The 15,912-nt window shown below is 34.0% G+C and overlaps 1 protein-coding gene and 1 pseudogene across 2 annotated transcripts in view; one reads left to right on the top strand and one right to left on the bottom strand.

The window, feature by feature from the left end:
• The window catches only part of LOC104915132 (contactin-associated protein-like 4), a 212,022-nt gene extending 199,142 nt beyond the window's left edge, over window positions 1-12,880 (bottom strand). For both annotated transcript variants that reach the window (XR_014880595.1, XM_085213872.1), the window contains exon 1: window positions 12,433-12,880. Coding sequence is in view for 1 of the 2 variants with exons in the window: in XM_085213872.1 (XP_085069998.1) it covers window positions 12,433-12,517 (85 nt within the window). In the remaining variant the exon portion in view is untranslated. The remainder of the gene's footprint in view (window positions 1-12,432) is intronic.
• The window catches only part of LOC146542229 (uncharacterized), a 417,733-nt pseudogene that overhangs the window by 313,110 nt on the left and 88,711 nt on the right, over window positions 1-15,912 (top strand).

A 15,912-nucleotide genomic window follows, 5' to 3' on the forward strand; every position in this document is an offset into this window, starting at 1 on the left:
TACGCATTACCCAAGGCCAAAATTGCATGGATTTTCAGAGAGCCACCTTAAATACCATAAACTGTACTTGATACAGAGGAAACCCACCTAAGGGTACTTATAGGAGCAAGTGATTATATATCAAATTCAACGAAACCACAGGGTTTAATCTTATCTAATGAGTAATAATGAATGGATGCGGAGGCAATTATTCAGAAAATGGATTAACCAGAATCACTGGCTTAAACCCTATCAACAATATGTGGAATGTGAATCTGATTATCTGACTGAAAGCACAGTTACAGTGCTGGTTTTCACAGAGTTTCAGAAGAGTTTTCCTGAAGTCTGTAGAAAACTGTCATCACACCCTTTATTCCTACACATAACTCTATCAGCAAGTGGCAAGGTGAGAATACAAGGGTCATAAAAATATTACATTGTTCTCCTGGAGATGAGTCTTCCAAATTTAAGATTATTTTGCGTTAAACACATCCAACATGAATAACTGAGAAAAAGAGATATAGCCAACTTTGGATGTTTAGTGTACTTCTATATTAGCTAGATCACGTGCTGTAACATATATAATCAGTAAAAAATAGCACATTTGCTACTGTGAAGAAGCAGTATAACAGTGGAAGATGCATCTCCCACCCAAAATGCATTCATATTTTTAATATCTATATTTTCATCTATTTTTAATGATTTCTATTGTTTCTACTTCTGTGTTTATATTTATATATCCCTGCTTGTAAGGTGTTAAAACATTCAAAAACATGGATACTAAGAACTATAAAATCAAACATGTAAATATGAAAATCATACTTGGTATTTCCTAAGAAAGCTGTTGTGATCTGGCATGAGATCAATTTACTGACATCAGCAGATTTTTTAATCATGTAATTTATTCCCTAGAGTTCTAGTGCACACCACCACACACTGAAACTTGACATGGCCTGATTCCACTCATCAGACATCTTCTGCAGCTGTGGCACTATCTTAGAAATATGTTCACTGAAATATTATGAATACATAATTAGAAATATCAAAACAGAGACTTTTCTATTCAGTACCTTCATCTCACAAACTCACTTCACTTCAGATGAAAGTTAGATTAGGGAATTCTGTGTTAGAGTTTTTCAACCTATCCCTACCTAGGATATCTACAGAGAATTCAAAACATTATTGCCTTTTCCATGAAACAAACTAATGTAAAATCTGTAAGCTACGCAGACAAGAGAAGGGGAAAGCACTGTCTCTACCACCATGGGATTATTTATTTTAAACAAATATGACACAGGATGTTGAAAAAAAACCTCATATTCTCCAGTAGTATTGTAAGTATAGAAGAACTCAATTTCAGCATAAATATGAATTCTTCCATTATCCATAGCTCAAAATTTGGGGCAGTCTAGCTGGACATATAATTCTGGACTATAGAAAGCTAACAAATAGATGCTGACATTTCCAAAGGATTGAAAACACAACTTTTTGCAGACAGAACAAAAACATGCATGTTGATACTTGGGCATCAATTACTTCTTCTCCTGTCTTCACCTCTTAAATTCTTGTTTTTCCTGTCCAAGAAGAATCAATAAGGACACAGTAAACCACATCTATACAACATAAGAATGTTTCATGATATAATCACAGCTCACAAAAATCAAAACTAATTTGCAATGAGAACAGATGAGAGTTTTGAGACTTCATGGAGAAAAGAAGAAAAATAAAGAAAAAAGAAGGAAATCTTCTTGCAGAGGAGTGGCTGGAAAGCTGCCTGATGGAAAAGGACGTTGGTGTACTGATGGACAGTTGGACGAATACCAACAGTGTGCCCAGGTAGCCAAGAAGGCCAATAGCATCCTGGCTTGTATCAGGAATGGTCTGTTGAGCAGGACTAGGGAACTAGTCCTGCCCCACTATTGGCAGTGATAAGCACCCACCTCCAGTCTCTGTTCAGTTTTGAGGTGCTGGAGCAGGTCCAAAGAAGGACAAGGCTTGTGAAGGGCTTTGAATATGCCCTATATGAGGAGCAACTGAAGGACCTGGGGCTGTTTATTCTGGGGAAGAGAAGGCTGAGGAGAGACCTTATTGCTCTCTTCAAATACCTGAAAGGTGATTGCAGTGAGAGCAGTGTTGGTCTCTTCTCACTGGTGACAGGTGACATGACGAGGGGAAATGGCCGCAAGTTGCACCAGGGGAGGTTTAGATTGGATAACAGGAAAAACTTATTTACAGAAAGGATTGTTAGGCACTGGAGTAAGCTCCCCAAGGAAGCGTTAAGTCACCATCTCTGAATGTGTTTAAAAACCGTTTGGGCGTGGTTCTCAGTGACATAATTTAGCAGTGGGATGTAAGAGTTAGTGTAGTATGGTTAGGTTGCAGTTGGACTTGATGACCTTTAAGGTCTTTTCCAAGCTGAGCAATTCTATGATTCTGTGATTCTTAATGCTCTAAAAGCATATAAACAATATAAAATGAGTAGAAGGAAAAAGTTATCATCTGAAAAAAGAAATTGCACAATTCCTAACATACCGTAAAAGCTTCTTCAAAAGAGTGCTGCAACTACCTTTAATTTGGCACCTAGGCAAAGAAAATTTGACTGTTTCAAATAAATTTGTTTTTGTATGTGTATTTTTTTTCCTTTTACAGTAGAAGGGAAGCTATCAAATCCAAATATAGATTTGATTATTGACTTACCTATCACTTAATCTTTTTCTATGCTTCATTTTACTTAATTACTTATTTTTGCTACAATGGTATATTGCAGTGGAGTCAGAGTAACATTTTTCTTTTCCATAGGAGTGTATTGTGAGCAAAATCCAGATATAGTTTTTCTTCCTATATCATGACAAGGAGAAGGCTGAAGTACTTAATAAATTTTGCCTTCATTTTCCCTGATAACTTTTTGCCACACAGCACTCAGACATTTGGTTTGGTAGGAGGGAACTGGGGAAGCAACATCCCTCCCTCTGTAACTGAAGATCAGGTTTGTGACCACCTGAGGAACCTGAATATCCATAAGTCTATGGGTCCCGATGAGATGCATCCCAGTGTCCTAATGGAATTGGCTGATGTGGGTGCCAAGACACTCTCTGTGATATCTGAAAAGTCATGGAAATCAGATTAAGTCCGTGGTGACTGGAAAAAAAGGAAACACCATGTCCATTTTTAAGAATAATAAAGATGACCATGGGAACTACTAGTCTATCAGTCTCACCCCTGTGCCAGGGAAGATCACGGAAGAGATCCTTCTAAAAGCTATGCTAGTGCACACTGAAGGCAGGGAGGTGATAGGTGATAATCAGCATGGCTTCACCAAGGGCAAATCCTGTTTTATCAACCGAGTGGCCTTTTATGATGATGTCACCACACCAATGAACAAGTGAGGAGACAGTGATGTCATCTATCTGGACTTCAGTAAGGCCTTGGGCACAGTACCCCACACAATCTTTCTCTCCAGACTGGAAAGATATAGATACAATGGCTGGACTGTTCAGCAGATGATGAACTGGATGCAGGATTAGGTCTAGAGAGTGGTGATCAATGTCTCAACGTGTGGATGGAGACTGGTAATGAGTGGTGTCCCCCAGGGGTCAGTGCTGGGGCCAATACTCTTTAATGTCTTCATTGGTGACATCAAAAGTGGGGTTGTGCACCCTCAGCAAGTTTGCTTAAGGCACCAAGCTGTGGGGTATATTTGATACATCAGAGGGACAGAATGCCATTCAGAGGGACCTAGACAGTCTTGAGCAGTGGGCCCAGAAGAACCTCATGAAGTTCAACAAATCCAAGCGCAAAGTACTGCACCTGGTCTAGGCAACATCTACTGCTAATACAAACTGGAAGATAAAAGGATTGAGAGCAGCCCAGCCACTCTACTCTGCACTGGTGAGGCCTCAACTGGAGTACTGCGTCCAGATGTGGAGTCCTCTGTACAGGACAGATACAGACCTATTGGAACATGTTCAGAGGAGGGTGACAAAAATGATCCATGGAATGGAACACCTCTCCTATGAGGACAGGCTGAGAAAGCTGAGGCTATTCAGCCTGGATTAGAGAAGGCTTCAAGATGACCTGACTTTCAGTATCAAAAGGGGAACTACAAGAAAGAAGTGGACAGTCTCTTTAGCAGGTGGTCTCTTTAGCTGTGGTGATAGAACAAGGAGAAATGGCTTCAAGCTCAGAGAAGGTAGATTTTGGTTAGATGTAAGAAAAAAATCTTTTACAGTGAGGGTGTAGGAGTATTGGAACAGGTTACCTAGTTTTGTGGTTGATTCCCCATCCTTGGAGACTTTCAAGTCTGGACAAGGCCCTGGACAACTTGATCTACCTGTGGTGTCCCTGTTCATTGCAGGAGAGTTAAACTCAATGGCCTTCAGATTTCCCTTCCAACTCAAGGATTCTATGATTCTATGTTTCTATGTTCACAACTGTCATAGAAAGCATTCACAAGTACATTAGGAAATGAAAAAAACAACTAACATGACTTGGTTGCTCTTATTCTACAGGAAAATAAACTTTATCATCCTCACACATTTATATTTAAATGTATGTTTTAAATGACTGTAAACAAGAATTTCAGATTCAGGCTAGTAATACTAAGAGGTACTGCAGTGTGCCTTGCAATGTGGAGGGCAGAGCTTCACAGCCTTACGTGTATTCCACTGCATTCAGATATTCTTGGAAATAGCAACTGTTGAGCAGTCTATTTCATTTTTGAAAATTAAAATCAATCATCATAATTTTTTAATTGTTATTAATATTTTTTTTAATGTTACCAATGGATCAGAAAAAGAGAACAGTAGCTTTTTAATGCAGGCATATGAATTCCCTAACCACTGGGGCTAGCTAAAATTCTGAATGTCTTTTTCTGCTCATATTTATTTTTTGTCAACTGGGAAAAATGAATAATTCTTGTTTGTTACACAATGCTGCATGAGAGTCCTTGAAAGAAGGCAAATGAAAAGACTGATGCACTGAAAATAAATAGAGACCAGTTATATTAAAACTACACAACACATCAGTGCAAAATGAATATTCAGCTCATTCTCTCTACAGATTTTATTCAATATTTATTTAGGCACAACTCCCATTGATTCCCTAGAAGCTTTTGTTGAATTTGAGTTGGAATATTGGTTTTTATTGATTTTTTTATTATTTTTTTAATATTATTTGGAAAAAGAATTTAAGTTTCACTATGATGACAAAACTATTTTCATCTGCATAGTAAATTAGCATGGTTGGGAGAAATAACACCGAGAGGCACAGTTTGCTGTTCCAGAGCATAAAGGGTCTTCCTACCTTCTCTAATAAGCCTATAACAGTATCTTCTCTAATAAGCCTATAACAATTACTAGATGCTGGAACTTCTTTTTTTCTCTCCACTGTCAATACCTTGGAGGCAGGCATCCAGATTCCAGATTTTTAATTTTAGACTGAAAAAAATCCAGCTTTTCTGTTCCTGTAGAAACAAACATATATCTCAAAAGGCATATTTGCTAATTAGTGAAGCAGCAAAATTTGAGGAAAAAAATCTCCTTTCTGTAACTCCTGCTAGTTATTGCTTATTAGGATGTTCTTATTATTGCTGCATAACAGCAGGCATCATATGCCCTCACCATAATTTGTAATATTGAGGTAAATAATTTCCCCTGACCTCTACTCAAAACTTTTAGATAATTATAAAATAAGCATGTTGAGCATATGCAATCTAACACAGCAGAAGATACAGGTAAATTAACCAAAGGCTTCCCATATGGAACATGGTTTGGCTTACAGAACCATATTTATATTGCACATTACCCCCTTAAAGATCTTACTCTTGCTGTCATATTCAAGACCTCTTCCTTAAACTTTTTCCAACAACAATATCTTTCATTCACTCTCCTAGTGAAGTTGTTACTTAACAAGGTATGAATAATGACATTTATATATCTTGTTTAACCTCATCTTTCATAACACTCCAATTATTTGTTTAAAGTAAGTCAAAAGGACTCAGATAGGAATTTCGTGGTGTCCAAATATTAAATGAAAAAAAAAATCTTTATAACATCATATATTTAGGAAGGACTTAGCTTTTGGAGAATTCTTTTTATTTAGATATAAGAGTGAACAAATAGAAGCCTGAAAACGACCTACGTCAGTTGCAACTGAATAAAAAATGACACTAAATTATGAAAGTAAATTCAGATATCCCAACATGCTGATTGTAATCTAATTTTCCTCAAGGTCACATACGTAAATATGCTAATTGCTAAAAGATTATTATAAAAACAAACAGGCACTCTATCAGCAAGGAATTAGCAGTAGCTTTTTCTTGACTACTAGAAATGAGATATACTTAAAAAAAAGTAATTAGACCCAGCTGTATAGAATTTTTTTTCTTTGTCATTTGTAATTTAAAACCCCAGAGAGAGGTTTTATTTTGTTTTTAAATGGTAATTCTGCAGTCACTATTTTTAATCTATTTTAAATGTTTTTAGGATTTCGATCACTTTCAAACTATTGCACAGAAAATATACTTGAAGTAGAATATAAACTGTATCATTTTACATCCTAGTCCACATCACATTTTCCTGACTGAAAAAAAAAAAGCCATAGTAATTTGTAATAAAAACTGATAATTGTCTTCTGAAAACAAAAATAATTTGACATCAAGCTTTTTTTTTTTTCATTTCACAGATTTAATTCAAGGTTAGTGGTGCAGATTTTAACTGATAGAGGAGACATACAGAGTATTCCTTTGACAAATATTACTCTTTGATGCTTTACTTGTACATACATGCACCAGACACATAACATAGTGCTAGTTATGAGGAAGTCTATAAGTATTGATCAAATTAGAATAAATATCGCTAATAACTAGTATTGCTTATATCCTAGTGTTAACACTGTACTTTTTTTACAAATACAAAAGAAAATAAAACTATTTTCATGGTGACAACATTGTGTATCTTCTAGCATATTTATTTTCAAGTTTATGAGGCAACTTTTATTATAATGAGAAATATATAATAAATGGTAGTACAATGAAAGACCTCTTTACTTCATCTATGTAACCTAAAAATCTTGCAGAGGCCTTCACTGTCAAAATTTCTAGTTATAAATTATGCACATTGTAAAAGTGTTTTACATTAAAAGACTTGTAAACCAATCCACCATAACACTTAACTTTGTATCTAACACTGGGGAAAACAAACAAATAAAACAAACAAAACAAACAAACAAAACACAAGGAATCACAGAGAAAATTTAAAGCATAAAATTCTCACTGTTCTATTTTTCCTTCCCTATTGACTAAAAAATGAGAAGGAAGAGAAAAAAGTAGCTTTACACTTCAAGCCTCTTAAATGAAATTAAAGTATATTTCTAGAGTCACCTGCAGACATGACTAATGTTAGTATTTGATTTTTCTTTATCACATAAGACAGTAAATTGTCTCATGCATTTCAGGACATAGAGACTTTTGAATGACTGATCGGTCTCAGTGCTCAAAACTCTGCTATAACCAACACTGTTGAGAACAACTAAAAAGATACAAATACACAAATGCACTGAGAAACTCTTCTACCTGTACCAAAACCAAACTCTAATCCAAAGTATTCAATATTAATCCTACATGTTTTTGAATAGCACCGAAGTGAAGGGTCATCTTGAAGGAAAAGATAGCAATTATTTAAAACATATAAGGTTTCTCAAGTATTCAAATGATATTTGATTTGCTTAATTGGATTAGAAAGAGTTGAGGGAGAGATTTGATCTATTTTTTTCCCAGTCGAATTTGGTAGAAGCTACTGAATTTTGATTGCTGAAGTTCTTACAGAAAATGAATTAATGAACTGGCAAATACATCAGATGAGACACACAAACATACAAAATGTCATTTTCTACTGCTACACAGAAGCATTCAGAAAAAAAAAGTATTAATTTGAATGTTTCAATCCATATAAAATTATAAAGATATCCATTATTTTGTGAAATACAGAAAACCGGGAAAACACCTTAGTTAAATGTTGTTTTTGTTCCTGGTCATTATGAATGTATGCTTACACATGATAATTGTGTAAAAAGGAAAGCAGAACTGTCATTAATACTTTGTTATCAAGTTCCGAAGAGGACAGTGATTACTGTGGAAACCCTGCATTGCAAATAGTACTTGAACTAAAACACAGTAGATGCTAACACCCAATGCAAAAGTTAATAATAGACCTGATAACATGTTTTACATGTAACCATCTGCATTTTTGGGGGGTAGGTGAATTTATCTTACTTTGAGGATGTCATTACTTGTCTGCCGCTATCCATTAATTGTGATCAAATTTACTGCATTCATTATTCTGATTGAGCCCAGGCAATGGGATGTATACTGTTAATTATACACAGTGTTATAGATTGAAGGCCTTCCTGTGAACTCTCAACATTGAAAGTCTGAAATAAATTTTGATAGAGGTTTCCACTGGCACAAGTTTAGATATAAAGTTAATGTTTTTGATGTTTTATAATGTTTTATTCGTATAAATAATTGCCCAGAAATGACATGATCTGTGATGAGATCTCCACTGCTATCTCAGAGAAGAGAGAGAGAATAATAAACAGAAGATAAATATTAAAGAGGCTAAAGAAAAATTAAGGATATTTCTATTTTCTCCTCATCTTAGAATTCATATCAGCCACAAACTAGTGGTAAAAGAATTACATATTAATTTAAATTGTTTTTGAAAAACAAAATTTTAATATATTTTAAATCCTGTTTCATTAAGTTGTCAGAGCATACGCAACTATTTAATACAGATGACCTGCATCCGAAGGAAATTCTTAGCACCTTCTGAATTAAATTGTTATATTTTTCTTCCTGCAAGTAACATCTTCCCTACTGATATTTCTTGTACAGTGACCTATATGAATAATGTAATCAAAGTATTTAATTATGGAATCTTCTATGTGAAAATCGCAGTATGATTAAGTCATTTTCTACCAGTTTTAGAGGAGGTCTTCAACTGTAATATTAGCAAGGAGTCTGATGCAATAACAATAGTAGCAATGATAATAGTATTGTAATACGATAATGACATATAATACTATATCATTAATATATATACTTAAACTGATATTATTATTATTATTATAGACAGTAATAAACAATTTATTGTTTATAGAAATAACAGTCTTTGCAGTGTATGATTGAAAATCTGAACAGACAATATAAAAGGCTACGTAAACAGAATAGCTTTACAAACAGATATATAAAGAAGTGTGAATTTACATGGAAAGTAGCCAGTTTCTTGTCTTTATTTCCATTCAATGTTAAATCACATATTAGTAGTTTTAGACACAGTTGAGTTACTGTGTGTAGAGCGTTTAAATATGTTTTGTGCAACACTTCAGTTTTAGAGAATTTAAAAACAAAATGACTCCATTTATAGAGTATCAATTTCTGGCAAGTTCTCAAGGACTGATTTAGTAACTTTCTGATTTACAGCAGGTCAGACATCTCCCAGTAAAATAAAATTGTTTCCTCACAGAAAAAAAAAAAAAAAAAAAAAAGAAGTTTGTTGCTTTAATTCTTTATTTAGAGTTCACAGTTGACCTCATATAGTTTCTTCCTCATTATTGTCTAATTCAAACTTCTTTCCAGTGCTTTCGAACTGTAATTCTTTTGTAAGAAAGTACTGGAAGTAAGAAAGCACTGGAAACAACTAAAAAAGAAGCATTACCACAAAACTTTACAAAGGTTAGAGTTTGCAGCAGCAATTATTACTTCTCTTGGTAGGGAAAGTCAGAATTACTTCTCAAAGAAAAAAAAAAAAAGCATGCAAATAAACTTTCATGTTCTAAATTATATGGTCTGTCATCTTCAGAATACTTAAAAATTCTTTTACTGAAAGGAGTCCTTGGATTCCATAAAACAAAAATAATTCTAAATACATCATCATTTGATTATTTAATATCAAAGAAATTTATTTGATTTTAATAGCATTAGTATTTACGTTTCACAGTTAAGTGCAAAGGTCTTTACTTCCACCTTTTCCCAATGGCAGCTGGTTCTGAAGAAGGGCATAGCAAGCTGAAGTATTCAGGATTTATTATCAAAAAGGAGCCACACAATTAAAGGAAGAAGGAAAGTATAGTTTAGAGGAAAAATTAAATTATCATGTCATTAGTTTTGGTTACTGATAGCCTGCTGTCAATAAAAATTAATAAACAGAATCTGAACTGTAGATGTTTTTGTAAACATACTTGAATATAGTAATATTAATATATTATAATACTATGTTTATATAGTAGAATGACCCGCTGGAAAGGATTTCAACTTCTGATCAACTTATTAAGAATTTCAATTTGAGTAAATAATGTTCGTGGAGGTATATAATGACTACTGTACACATCTGCTGTAATTACTTCTCTTGAGGTCATTCTATGGAACCTGATGCACTAAATTCATAGCTTGACATCTGGTATGAAAACTACCACTTATAAAACTCTCACTCTCACAATGAAATTTCTGCTTCCAAAATAAAACATACATATATTTGTATATACGTATGTAAAAGGTTGGGTGTTTTTTTTTTTTTTTTTTGGTTTGTTTGTTTGTTGGTTGGTTTTTTTATTAGATATTGAAAATGAGAAATATACACTAGATTGGCCAAGCTATCTTTTGTTCACATGTGAATATTCACTCCATCTTAATTTGATTTCCTTACCTGTAATATAGAGTTCTCACCTTCCTTGTTCAGATAAGTGCTTTTACACAACAGTTAAGATAAATAAAAATACCATATGTACATAAATACTAGCATGTGAAAAGTCTGATCATTGAAATCATTCATTTGATACCATATTTGAATTTGGTTTGGTTTTGGGAACTATTTTTGTAGTAAATGTATCTCACACTTGATTTATGTTTCATAATTCTGTATTATAAAAGCTTAAATCCATTCCTCAAACCTTGTTTCCTAAATTGTAAGAGTGACCTCTAGTGCATTATTGCTTTCCTCAGTGCTGCAAGTCTTTTTTGTAACTGTTTTAGTGTGCCTGCTTGTAAGCAACTTACTTAGTTTTGTGTATAGTGCTAAATGCTATTAATATACAAATCAATTATCATTGTCTTGTGAAAATGAATTTATTCATAAAGCGTACAATGCACAATGATGAAGAGAATTAAAGCTGTGGCTGGTCTGCAGCAGGGTGTTTAACAACAGGAACTTAGCATTCGTGTTTAGGGCTACTCTACACACTTGAATAGCAAATGAGATATCATTACTGAGTGACAGCACAAGATCATTTTTGTGCTGCAGTGTGAATGCCTGGCTTACGGGAGCATGTTTAGTTTACAAACCATCCAAAACCCTGAGCTACAGACCCCCATAGAACTTCAAACTTCCCTGCTATTGCTCAGATGTTTCCAAGGATCTGTACCCTTCCAGCCACTGGGTTTTAATATTCCTGAATATTCCTCCTTTCTTTGGCATTCACTTTCTTCCCATACAAGCATTACTTCAGCCCACTCCATCCCTGTGATGCATGGTCAGTGCCTTAACAGAAAGGGGAAAAAATATGCTCAGTTCAGGCTATAAGCATTGATATTTAGGCAACTGTATGCGGAATGTATACAGAATGAAATCTTTCAGCTTGCTGAAGCTTAATCAGATGGAACAAGACTAGCTCAGAATAATTACTGAATGAGAAAACCCCTCAAAATTAGTTCATCCATAAATTCTTTTTCTTTTTAATTTAAGGATATTTAACCTACTTCAAGACTACAATCAGAGATTTTTAGGATATATATCAGAATTACATCCTTGAGGGCAGATTCTTCTAAAAACTGTAATCACTCTTTTATTCTGTAATACCACTCAACTGGCTATGATTTACCCTTTTTTAAAAAACTTTTGGTATGAACAGATAGCATTCTTTTCTTTAGTCATGCATTGTTAATACTCCCTAAGCAATCAATGCAAAGTCCATAAAGTCTTGTAATCCACAGTTTTCCTTATATTTGTACTGCTGTTGAACTATACAATAATGTCAATCATTGTTATTTGAATGCCAGCTGAATTCAGGAGAAACAAATACCAGCTTTCAAAATTATAAACTGCTAAAAATTGAGCTGATGCAGTATACAATAGAGATCTGCCAATGATTTCCATGTAAGACATAATTCCTTGGAAAACGTTGCAATTATAAATAGAAAACAGAAGAGCAAATGATTCTGCACACAAATCCCTCAGAAAAATGCTTTCAGATGTAAGCTTTATAAACAATACCCTGTATGAAGGCTCATAATAAAAATATGTAGAGATATTTTACAACATTTCCAGTCTAGCAACTTGCAGTCATGATTTCAAAGCAGTAAACATTAAACCACAGAATAGTATTTAATCTAAATGCAAATAAAAAGATCTGAAGGTCTTCAAAACACTTATAAATGAGTTATAAATCATATACAATACTTACATGTATTCCCTGTCACTAGCATGCTCCTGTTATGAACAGACATGAAAAACAGCAGCTTCAAGAAGATTTCAGTGGCAGAATCCATGTTCCCATTCACTGAGGCACCCAGTATATTAGGAAAAAGCTGCTTCGTAATTCTGTCCTATTCCTGCTTCTTCTCACTGCCTCCCTCTCTCTCTCTCTTCTTGCGGTGTTTCTCAGCGGCCAGATACCTCAGTCAAATGCTCTCCATGTCTCCTCATACCTCCTCCAAATCAAAAACACACACGCACCTCCAAATGTGCTCCACCCTCCGCCATAACCACAGCAGCAATCCCTGAAGAGCAGCAGCAAGAATATCTCCTCCAATTTCACAGCGCCACTCAGGACTAAACTGCCAGGCTACACTGCGCAGCTCTCTTACAGAATCTGCACACTAACAATGCTTTCTGGATTCCCCTTGTGGTGACAGGCAGGAAATGTGAGACTCTGATGAAAGCCAGAAAAGCCAGACAGTAAGACTGAGCAGCCAGCGCTTGAACACCAGGACACAGCCATTTGCTGGGTACTCACCCTCGGCAGTTCTCTTTTTTTGTAGTTTTATTTTCTTTCTATTTTTTCTTAACTCTTTTAACTGTATATTATAAAATATAAAGTATAAAATATATTGTAAATATATAAAATATTATAAAATATACAAAATACTGCAAGCTATCCATTTTTGAATGAAAACATTGTGTGTGTTATAGAGATTCTAGGATTATATGTAAGAAGAAAAATCTGCTTTTAGTGAGTGTAGACAGACTGAGACAGGCTCATAAGCTGCCCCTCAGAAAAAAATCATCAAGATTTATCTTCTTTGGGTCTACTGCTATTAGTACTGACATAGAAGAATTACATTTGAAATGCTAAGAGACAATACTCCTAAGCAAAAGATTGTGACAAGGTTTACTGAAGATGTTTAGTTTCCAAACATACATATAAAACACATACCATTTTTTCTGTATTTTAAGAAGTGGAACTATCCTAATGTTTTTAACATAAGTACAAACATCGAATTTAAGAAAAAGCTTCAGCAGAATCTTAGGTCATTACACTTGCAGTAAATCCCTAAAGTACTTTTTGTAACAAAGGTTAAATGCACATGTTAACAATAGTAAAAGATACAGTCCTCAACTGCTTATTACTTCTGATATTATCTGAGGAAAAACTCTGCACAAAATGTCTCATCAGTGGTTCCATCACTGCTGCTCCTTGATGGCTTCCACTCTGCAGTGTCTTTAGTTGTTATCCAAAACTAATGAAACAATACACTTTGAAGGGGCATTCCCAGTAGCTCTGAAGTGCATTTAGGGAAGACTTAGGAATTACAGTTTCAACCCATTGATGAAACTTGACCAAACTTCTTCAAGTGGACTATTTATGAGCTCTGACATACTTTTTTTTATTTAAGGTAGTGATGAGTTTCCTTCTTGCATGTAGCAGAGACTACAAAATATAATACCAATTACCATTTAAAAACTGTTTGGTGTTAAGAACTGTGAAACAAAGATGAAAATTTAATGAAGCCACAGAAGCTTCTGAACTTTAGTTACTTCTTTAAATCAACTTTAGAAGCCCTTGAATGATGGCTGTTCCAACCAGAAAAGAAACACCAAGGCATGTATTGATTTCATACTACCTCTGCAAAAATAACTTGTGGTTTGCAAAACTATATTCAAGGCTCAAGCAAAACACTGGTGGGGGGTGGGAGTGGAGAGGAAGGAGGGGTGGAGTAAAGAAAGAAAAGAAAAAAGAAACTTTGGAAGGTGCTTAATGAAGCTTTTGATTAAAACAGCAAGCCAGCATTGTTGAGGTTAGAATTTGAATTATTAGAATTAGAATTTAAATTAGAACAAGCAAGATTTGGGGATAAGTTAATCTACTGTGCATCTTATTTTCCTCTCTACTGTATCATTCATTCTTTTCTTGTGTGAAATAGTCATGCAGAATCTATATTAAAAATGACTGGTATCATCATCTTCCTTGTCACTCATCTAAGTCTTCCCTTAAATTCTAGATTTTATTTCCATAGTCTTGTACAACTCTGCAGTAACTTGTCTACAAATTGGTTTTCTTTCTATTATAGTTTCTTCCACTAATATTGACCTGACTATTAATACAAGCATTAAATATTCCTTCCACTGCACCTTGGTTCTAAAATATATCCTATGGGATGGTCCTGGGCTCTACAGCTGGACCAATTTAATGTTTAAAAATAGGACAAATATCACATAAAGTCTTGGCAATGTATTTTTTGAGATTATTTTCTTCAGAATTAGCTCTAAGAATCCTGTATTGTATATTCGTGTTAGAAAATAGCTTATGTTCACAAAAAAGAATATATGACAGAGAAAGGTCATGGATATTTTTGTTTGTTTTTGCTGAATTATAAATAAATACACAGATGGATATAATGTAATTTTACATTTATTGAAAAGACAGCCTTGTAACAGAAATGCTGAAGTATGTACATATATTGGTGCATGGATGGACAGAATTATGGAAGTCTATCCAATATCCCAATACACTTAGAATGTCAAGAATGAATAGATAGATAGATAGATAGATAGATAGATAGATAGATAGATAAATAGATAGAAATACACACACACACACATACATATATTCTTTATATATTATTATATAATATATTGTTATATATAAGTAATATATTATTATTATATAATATTTATATATATATATATATATATATATACAAAGAACATATTTTTTACATAGGGATTAAGCCATGGTGCCTAGAATGTGTATAAAATAGCGTAGTTTGACTCACCCAGAACATTGCAACCTCCTCCTTGCCTTTCAGCATAACATATCTTCCTCCTACATCCCTTATATGTTTCTGCTAAAATAATCTTACTGCTCTATTTCAGCATGTCATTTTCCATGTCTCCCAATGGGAGGTTTGTCTTTAACTTCTGATTTCTTCTTTGTTGATTTTGAATATGTTTCAGATTCCTACTTGTCTATATACCTTTATTTGAAAGCTTTTCTTCCTATTACACTTTTTTATTTTCCTTTCATTTTTCAATGCTGTTAGCCATCTTTTCTTGAAAATTTTCCTGCATGTTTAATTTCTTTCCTATTCTATTTTTCTTTGAAAAGTAGGATTCCTCCCATTTATTTACTGCAAGGTCTCTCCCTGTGTGGTCTGCTTGAATGTATCTTGCAAGTTCTACACATCAGTGACTAAGATATGTTTTCTTATAGCTTCATTCTCACATTTGAAACATCTACAAAATTTGTTTGTAGCAAAACTTGAATAAATTTTCATGTATACCTTTATTTTCAAATGTAAGATTGCAATGTAAGTCTAATTTTTTAATATATCCAAAATAACAGGAAAATAATTTCCCCTTAAAATTATTCTAACAGTGACTTTTTGTCTGTAATGAGAAAACACTTCTACATTTGTGTTATCTATATTCCTTGTGTTTCTAT

Source organism: Meleagris gallopavo, chromosome Z (assembly GCF_905368555.1).
Source record: "Meleagris gallopavo chromosome Z, MGAL_WU_HG_1.1, whole genome shotgun sequence".
NCBI classification, from domain to species: Eukaryota; Metazoa; Chordata; class Aves; order Galliformes; family Phasianidae; genus Meleagris; species Meleagris gallopavo.